Source organism: Acipenser ruthenus, chromosome 4 (genome assembly GCF_902713425.1).
Source record: "Acipenser ruthenus chromosome 4, fAciRut3.2 maternal haplotype, whole genome shotgun sequence".
In the NCBI taxonomy this organism is placed as follows: Eukaryota; Metazoa; Chordata; class Actinopteri; order Acipenseriformes; family Acipenseridae; genus Acipenser; species Acipenser ruthenus.
In genome coordinates, this window is record NC_081192.1 from 46,745,135 (window position 1) to 46,754,757 (window position 9,623).

Consider the following 9,623-nt stretch of genomic DNA (forward strand, 5'->3'; position numbering starts at 1 on the left):
CCTCGCTTCAAAAATATGTAAAATATTTTAACAATGTGATCCATCTACTACCAATGCCAAGACAAAAGGTGTTCATTTTACCCCTAAAAATGGGTTTCTACAAATTGTCACTGCAAAAACATTCAGTTTCCTAAAAATCTATACTAATACTAAAAGGAAACAATATGGGTTTTAATGTCTTGGTTACAACCCCTTTAACCAAGTCTGATACATTACAGTTGAGACACAGGTAAGTGTATTTGATATATATGGCTAACCAGCTGAACAGATGGTCTTCATCATTTGGTCCCTTGAGAATAAGCACTAGATTTATTTGTTTTTCATAATACTACCAAGATTTGATATAAAATTAGACTTATTGTGAGTCTGTATGCATAGTGATAAAAAAACAAAAACAATGACAATACATACTAAACTTTATTAGCTTCTACTGTACATGAAACAGATATCAATCCAAATAACACAGGTTATATAAAGAAGGCCACAGGTACTATTTTTCCCCAAAGAGATAACCCCATTGCTGTACAGTGAACAAAGCAACAATGTGAAACTAACATTTAATCAAAGTACATAAGAATAGAAGAGATTTTACAAACAAGAGGAAGCCATTTGCACTATCTGCAGTACACTTGTTCGTTTTGAGATCAGCTTTTAGAAATGGTTTTCAAGTTGGGTCTTAAAGGGTCCCAGTGATTCAACATCAACAACATGACAAGGTAACCCATTTGATACCCTCACCACTCCAGAAGTGTTTGCCAAGGCTTCTGAGAATTCACAGCCTACTATAAAACATCTCATAGCACTTTTATTAAAATAACACATGATATGCAACATATTATATTATACAATTTCATACTTCTTTAAATACATACATTGTAGTGTAAGTACAATATTGTGTAACTACATTCTCCATAAGCATTTGCAAACAAACTGAGTAAATTGAGTAAATAGGATTAATGAGAAACTCTGATTCTTTATACACTGACTGGCCGAAATTAAACCGACAATGTAAGTAAAACAAGTAAATCTCCTTGTTTTCATTGTATGCTGGGACAAAATGGTGGATACCTATGCAGCCGCACCTTAATGCAGCAGATGCATTGACAGCAACATATGCAGAAAAAAAATACCACCAAAAAGCACAACCCCGATCATGGTGAATCCAGACAGAAAACCTTTGCAATGCAATGTGATAAACAACAGATGTGCTGCAATGGCCCAAATCTCAGAAACTTCCAGCACTTGACAAGAAACCTGTTGTCAAGTATAAGGGCCAGTCAGTGTAGGATCTTATAAAATGCATTTATTTTAATTTACAAAGCAGCAGAAAGGCTTAAAAACTGACAGATTTGTTATACTGTTGTATATTGTGGAAAATAAGTTCTGGATACAGAAAATGGAGTGTCAAAATAGGAACAGGAATCAAGCCACATCCAACTAACAAGACTAAAATACAGTTTTAACTTCACTGAGACTGTGTGGGAGTCTACTTTTTAAAATAGACCTTCTGACTAGTGTTCCACTAATAACACCACATGCTGACTAGTCCACACTTTGAAAGCCTAATTTAAATATGCAATTGTACAACATCAAGCATTTTAAGGACAAACACTGCTTACAGCGACTGTTCAGTTTTTTTGTTCAAGTTTTATGATTTTGCTTTTGTCATTACAATGTCATTACTAATTGTCATGTTTTACGCCCTTCTGTAAACAAATCAAAAAGTGCATCCTCATGTTACTGTTGCTGTGGTTTTCTCTCCTTTGTTGGGTGTCAGTGGATAAAGATCTTATTTTTGTCATGGAAAAGACAAATCTCATGTTTTCTAATGTTTTACATTAGCTGGAATTGCAATTCTCGCTCACATTTTAGTTGTCTGCATTTTTGTACCAAGCAGAAAACTTGGTTACTAAATTGTGCATTACCGGGGACAGAATTGTGCATGTGGAGAAAAAAAAGAGAGATAATCAAATCAATATTTTAAGATTGATATGATATATATGGAAACTGGTGATGATAAAACACGATTGACATATCTGGTAACGTATATCTGAGTGCTGACTGTACTTGCTTCTGCTATCGCGTTAGTAGTACTGCAACAGCTGTCCCTGGAAAAATCACACAAAACAATGAGCTTTTTGGACATAGACACACGGGCAGAGGATGTGTGTTGTAAATCCAAATACATTCATGCTAGTTGTGCAAAAAAAAAAAAAAAAAAAAAAAAAAACTATTTGCATTTCAACTTAACCTGAACAATCAGATCTCTAGGTTCACTCCCCTCCTCCTGGATTGCTCTGTGCACCAATGACATGAGAATTAAACTGCACTACGATAATGGTGATATCGTCCCTGTACATTCGGGCAAGCTCCTCAGGCAGGCTTAGCATTTTGCAAAGTCGTTTGTGGTCCACCACTCCAAACTCGTTGTTGCCCACTGCGTGCCTGATCAGATGGGTTGCAGCATTCTGATCCTCAAAGACAGAGGAACTCCTTGCTTTTCGCTCCATCAGCAAGCCCTGCATTTGACCCAGGGTCACCTTGTACCCTCCCACAGATATGGGTTGCTGGAGGTGGACACCTGTTAGATATTCTCCAACAACTCTCACCACTTCTTGCCTGTGCATGGTCTCCCACAGTCCATCAGTGCCCAGCACAAGGAATTTGTCCTGGGGTCTTAATCTATGGTGAATGACTTCTGGCTTGGCTGTGAGATACGGGGGAGTGTGGTAGTTTGGTGGGATAAACTTTGTGTGCTCATTTTCATTTAACTGATCAGGCCCCGATTCCAGCACCATCTTCTGAAGCTCGATGCTCCACTTGAACTTCACGTCCCCGAATGCCCTGAATGGCATTAGCAGGCCTAACAATCTATCCTGTTTGACAACAGTCTTTTCCTCATTCTTTGGATGCTGGGATCGAATGCGTTTGATTTCATCCTCATTCTGTGCATTGTGATCATTCGATAAGGTAACTGCAGTCCAAGATCCATCTTCCTCCTGCACCCCGAGCACTGCTCTGCTATCTCCAGTGTTTGCAACTTGTATATCTGCACCGTCTATATGGGCAACACATGCAGTGGAACCAGAGAATGCTACTTGAAGCACCCAGTAGTTAAGGAAATAGTTAGGATCTCCGACTTGAGCTTCCAGGGAAATATCGTTATCAAGTCTCTTGAAGGCATTAATTAAAACTTCTTGAGTGTCTGGCTGCACTCCAGCATTCAGGTCAATGAGCTCCTGCCAGTAAGTTCTCAGACTGCTGAAGTACAACTTGGAAGCTTCCTTACTGAAATAATCATTGGGGTGCTTGTGCCACTGCAGGATGGGCAATACGGCACGTCCATTTTCCACTGCATTTTCTACCTCCAGCAAAGTCTTGTGCGGCAGCAAAGAGACAGCAATGTAATAGAAAAGCCTTTCGCACACCGCCTGGGCACAGGCACATCCGGCGTGTCCATCGAACACCCCAAACAGCATTCCTCTTGTCTGCAGGCAGGTGGCAACACTCCTCCTGTCTTCTATGGGCACATTGGCTGCCAGCTGGCTGCTATCAAAGCCCAGAATTGAGCTCACATTCTTCCCATCAAACTCTGGGACTTTAAAGCGGTATTCATTTGCTTTTAAGATGCTGTTGACTTGAGGGCGAGTCAGATTGTAGTACTGCTGGGAAGTAGTTCTGTAGCTCTGCTTCTTGATATACCACGGAGGGTTGTCCTTTATTGAGCTACCTGACCCCAGTGTTGTGGGGCTAGCTGTTTTCAGCAGTGTATGTAATGTTTTCAGGGAGTGTGGTGGCAAAGAGCAACATAGATTCCGATTGTGGCTCTGGAAGGCGGAGGTGCCGAACTTTCTGATTTCTCCATTGCGAATAGCTGTAGTAAATATATGGGAGGTCACAGGCATGGCGAAACACAGCAGAATCTGTCAGCTGTTTTAAAAAAATCTTCTCAATGTTCTACAATGAAAATAAAAAAATAAGTTAGTATAAACAGGGTATACTAACGTTTGCTTGTACAGACATTTAAAAGTTAAAACTTAACCAGTGCAGAATCATACAGAGTCCAAAGCAGTATATGTCATTTTTTGGTATATTATTTTAAAGCGATTAAATTATTAAATTATATATATTATAAATAAACATTTTTGGATTATACCCAAATACAATCTGGCCAATTGTTTTGCATCACCAACATTTTAGGATTGAGACAATTTAAAAAAAAAACAAAAAAAAAAAAACACACACAGCTGTATGAACATAATTTAGATATTTTATTTGACACCATATAATCAAAGAGGCTACAAAATTGTATCACAAGTGACTACCGCAAGCCATAATAGTAGTACAGTATTTCATGTTAGATTTTGAAATCACATTTGTCATCATTTTTTTGTAAGTTGGCTATCTAGAACACAACAAAGCGGTACGTAATTCAATATATTAACGTAACATTATTTAGCAGATTTCATTAGACTTGATGAAGCAAAAGTAGTTAATTCAATAGGGTGAAGCAACATTTTTGGCCATAGCTGTATAGGAGATTACAAACCTCGACCCCTCCCTCTCCAACTCTCAGCACATCTGTACTACAAAAAGGGAGACGAAACCGAACCAGGTAACTACAGACCAATAAGCCTGACTTCTATTATATGTAAACTTATGGAAACTATAATAAGATCCAAAATGGAAAATTAGAGGAGAAACCTCAAAATGGATCGAGGTAACCAGTGGTGTACCACAGGGATCAGTATTAGGTCCTCTGCTATTCCTGATCTACATTCATGATTTAGATTCTGGTATAGTAAGCAAACTTGTTAAATTTGCAGACAACACAAAAATAGGAGGAGTGGCAAACACTGTTGTAGCAGCAAAGGTCTTTCAAAATGATCTAGACAGCATTCAGAACTGGGCAGACACATGGCAAATGACATTTAATAGAGAAAAGTTTAACATACTGCACGCAGGCAATAAAAATGTGCTTTATAAATATCATATGGGAGATACTGAAATTGAAGAAGGAATCTATGAAAAAGACCTAGGAGTTTATGTTGACTCAGAAATGTCTTCATCTAGACAATGTGGGGAAGCTATAAAAAAAGGCCAACAAGATGCTCGGATATATTGTGAAAAGTGTTGAATTTAAATCAAGGGAATTAATGTTGAAAATTTATAATACATTAGTAAGACCTCATCTAGAATATTGTGTTCAGTTCTGGTCACCTCGTTACAAAAAGGATATTGCTGCTCTAGAAAGAGTGCAAAGAAGAGCAACCAGAATTATCCTGGGTTTAAAAGGCATGTCGTATGCAGACAGGCTAAAAGGATTGAATCTAAGTCTTGAACAAAGAAGACTACGCGGTGATCTGATTCAAGTATTCAAAATTCTAAAAGGTATTGACAATGTCGACCCAGGGGACTTTTTCGACCTGAAAAAAGAACCAAGGACCAGGGTCACAAATGGAGATTAGATAAAGGGGCATTCAGAACAGAAAATAGGAGGCACTTTTTTACACAGAGAATTGTGAGGGTTTGGAACCAACTCCCTAGTAATGTTGTTGAAGCTGATACCCTGGGATCCTTCAAGAAGCTGCTTGATGAGATTCTGGAATCAATAAGCTACTAACAACCAAACGAGCAAGATGTTTTTATGTTCTTCTTATGTTCTTATGTATTCTGGCACAATCCTGTCGCTTTTTCCTCAGCAACATACGCAGAATTTGCCCTTTCTGGAACAACTACTCCTTGGCTCTGGTACTGTCCCAAATGTAACTCCCTCCTGGCCAGCCTCCCTGCTTCCACTATTCATCTGCTCCAGCTCATCCAAAACTCTGTTGCTCACCTTGTTTTTTCCCTTCCTCATTTCTCCCATGTTACTACACTGTTCTGCTCCCTCCACTGGCATCCAATTCAAATCTCTTCTCACCTATTGCTGTCTCAACCTTTCTGCTCTCTCCTATCTCCAGACTATTATTTCTCCCTACACCCCCTCTTGCCCCCTCTACTCCTCTGCCACTGACAGATTAGCTGTACCCCCCTCCGCTCCCCCACTTCCAGAGTCCGCTCCTTCTCCATCCTTGCCCCTCAGCGGTGGAACAACCTACCCACGGATATCAGGACTGCTCAGTCCCTGACCACCTTCTGGTGCCTCCTAAAGACACAACTGTTCAGACAGCATCTGTAAACCTCACAACTCTTGACTATACTGAACTATATAGCACCCAGTTGTATCAGTATTTGCATCATCTTGTAGTTGCACTTAACAGCCACACTTTGCTGTATTCTACTAGTGCTCTCAATTATAATTATATTTGCTGTATCTTGTACTTGATTTTACTCCTAAAGGTAACTGTGTTTACGTTTTTTTGTAATTGCTCTTATTTGAAATCATTCATATCCATTTATTGTACTTACTACTTGCTCTTAATGGAATTTACTCTTATAAGTAAATATTTTTACTATAAGTTGAACTGCTCTTAGTTGAAATGGCTCTGAAACGTAATTAATATTCTCTTATTTGAGTTTGCTCTTACAACTGACTATTGTATTTTATAACTGCTCTTATCTGTAATGTGATATTTTGTAACAACTGTAAGTCACCCTGGATAAGGGCATCTGCTAAAAAATAAATAATAATAATAATAATAAAGTGAGACAGAGACAGACACTAAAAAATCATTATTCCAGCAGGAAATTAGTGCAACAGTTGTAAGAAAACAGATAATTTTTTTTAGCATTCCGGAACTGAAGTTAACAACATCTGATGACCTTGAACATGTTACTGAGTACCTAGAACATGTATGTTTGCAATCCCTCAGCTTGGACAACACTTATTTTAATGATACCACTGCTCCTAACTGAATTTCTTACTGCGTTTTTTTTTTTTTCTTTCTTTTTGCATTTGGGTGTTTCTGCATAGGCTTTAAGTAAAACAAAAGAGTTTTATAAGTGAGTGCACATGGTCAAATTAAACAGCATGTTTCATAGGAGGCCATGTCTGCATCTTTATTTCCACTTTGTTTTTTGTTAGTTAGATGAATGTACATTGACAGTAAATGTTTTCATTGTTTTGCAGCATTCTCTTGTTGTTGAATAAACTAAATAATGATAGTAGTCGGATGTTTTTACCAGTATGATTGTTACTGGCACTGAGGCAGCTGATTTCATTGCTGCCAGTAATTGCACAAAACACAGTTTTAATAAAAGACACCTTTCCCCTTTCTCTAAACTTCAAGTAAATAAAATATAATTAGGCTATATTTCTTTCTTTGGTCCTGATGTTAAACTACTGGCACTGGTCTTTTTGGGGGTTCTCAGTTGAAGTATTTGTACTGCTAATAATAAACTTCAAACAGGCTCGTTGCCTTCACTAGCCAATCAAATAATAACAAGAATAACAATTAGCTATTACACTAGGTCTTTTTCAGCAGCGACATAAATGATGACACCAAAAACACATGAAAACAAATTTAAAAGAGAAAACAGAAACAGGCGCAGCTTAAAATAGGAAACAATTATTTAATTTTCTATTACTCAAAAAAAAAAAAAAAAAGCCTTTCAAAGAACGTTAGGATTTTTAAAGAAAAATCCGTTTTGAGCATCAGGCAGCAGTGGTATACCCTCACAATATGGTGCGCATAACAAAACATGACCCGTGTAATGTTAGAAAGTAGTACGCTGTGAGATTTTGGAAGAGGTGTAATCAATTGCGATGTGACGTATTTTCCTATTGTCAAACAGAGGTACATTTACCATTTATTATACATTATTGTTTTTGAAAACCATTATTTTTTACATTTTTTTTGCAAACTTAAACTGGAAACAGACAATCAATTTCTCTAAAAAGAAAAAAAAAGAAACAATTCACGACGAACAAGACAAAATGATAAGTCCACCGTAAAGTTGCAGAAGTAAAAAAAAAATGTACATGACCCAGTGTATTGATAAATATTACATTACACCGGTACTTTAAAAACCTGATCACATCAATAATTAAGGCTAACATCAAACTGCAGTCCACTTTTAAAGGACAGGATTGTATTAAATCGAGTTTTGCAACGGCTGACACTACTAGCATCCTAACCGACTCTTTTTTTATATTACTGTATTTTAAAGCGATTAAATAAAATAATAATAATGTAATAAAACAATGCTTAATATATCTATTGTGACATGAGAGTAAACATGACCTGTCACAACTAGCAAACAATTTCGAATCACAGTAATCAGGTTTTATTATCAACATACAGGTAAAATTATACAGATAAATTCACTACTTCTAGAGTTTATGAATTACCCTGATACAGAGTAACAGATAAAGTAAAATACTTAGCTATTCTCTCTGGACAGTTGGCGCGTGTCAGCCTCTCTCCTGTTTTTCCAACTGTGAGTGAGTTTAACATTGTAATAATAAATACATAAACCCACAAACCCCACCCCAGCCCAAAATTGCATTCTACAACCCCCAGTCTGCTGCACATTCCTAAGATGAGCTCGTAAGATAAGAGAGAGTTGATAGAAAGAGCTGAGAGAGAGAGAGAGAGAAACCCAGACAGACACACAAACTCAAACTGTGATGCCCCCACCCCCACCCCCCCAAAAAAATACTAACATTGCCAAAAAATACCACATGTTACAAACAACAACAACAACAATAATAATAATAATAATAATAATAATAATAATAATAGGGATTGTTTGGGTGGTCAGCGAGCTATTCACCCGACAGCAAACAATCAGTAAAGTTATAAATACCTTTTGATTGTTGTTGCTTGTCTAAACACAAAGTTGCCTTTTTGACACAAACAGGCATATCCATCCACATTGACAATATTCAGTTGCAAAAAACACATATCATTTCAAAAGCAACACTATATAATATACCTGAAACAATTCTAAAATAAACCAAAACGCATTCTAGAACATTAAGACCCAATGCAGCAACAGTACTTTAATAAATGATGTTTACAAACCCGGTGAACCGCCTTTTGAACATCACAGATCGTATGGAATAAATACAAACCGCTGTGGTGGTTTCGTTCTTTTGCTTTTATTTGCAATGTGACATTCAGCTTATCGGTGAAAGTTGCACCCAAACACGACTCTTCTACAACCCAGTCCCAACTACGCGTACTCCTCCCAGCTCCTACTGGTTCTCCCAACCGGTACAGTGGGCGTGGCTTGTCGTCACTACAATTATCTATTGCCTGACAGGTTTGTCACGTGCCAAGTTTGCAGGTTTGTTAGATGTTTTGGAAGTAAAATACCTTTATTTAAAGTTTAGGAAAAGGGAGATTCGAGAGAGTGGAAACACGCAAGTCAGTAACACGCGGCCTTAGAGTATTGATAATGTTAGTCTGGTTTAACCAGTTTAATATACAAATAAAGAACTAAAGCCTGGTAAAAAGTTGGGTTTGTGCATCATGTCGGTTTGGGGATATATAAACCCAGATACAAGGTATTTGTTGTTATCTTGTTTCTGTAGTAACATAATAGAGCTTTTAGTTGCATGCTTTGTTGTTTCTTATGAAACACCAATCGTTTCTAAAGTGTTGGATATAGCAGCACCTGCTAAGGGAGCACATTGTATTAGAACTCAATCTATCAGATCAGCTGTTGTGACTGAA

General features: G+C 37.6%; 1 protein-coding gene across 2 annotated transcripts; it reads right to left on the reverse strand.

The window, feature by feature from the left end:
- Positions 1-398: 398 nt before the first annotated feature.
- On the reverse strand, positions 399-9,150 carry LOC117399501 (pyruvate dehydrogenase [acetyl-transferring]-phosphatase 1, mitochondrial-like). Of its 2 annotated transcripts, none has more exons than XM_033998729.3 (2): positions 9,020-9,150; positions 399-3,957 (listed from the first exon to the last, which is right to left on the reverse strand). In XM_033998729.3, exon 2 carries the CDS (start codon positions 3,903-3,905, stop codon positions 2,274-2,276), a length of 1,632 nt encoding a protein of 543 aa, XP_033854620.3. In that variant the 5' UTR covers positions 3,906-3,957; positions 9,020-9,150; the 3' UTR covers positions 399-2,273. The 2 variants fall into 2 exon arrangements, with proteins under 2 accessions (XP_033854620.3, XP_033854619.3); XM_033998728.3 differs by having other exon boundaries at positions 8,970-9,150.
- Positions 9,151-9,623: the final 473 nt, after the last annotated feature.

Bases quoted from the DNA above. Each gene is read 5' to 3' on its own strand.
- LOC117399501 (XM_033998729.3), bottom strand. From the start codon at position 3,905: ATGCCTGTGACCTCCCATATATTTACTACAGCTATTCGCAATGGAGAA.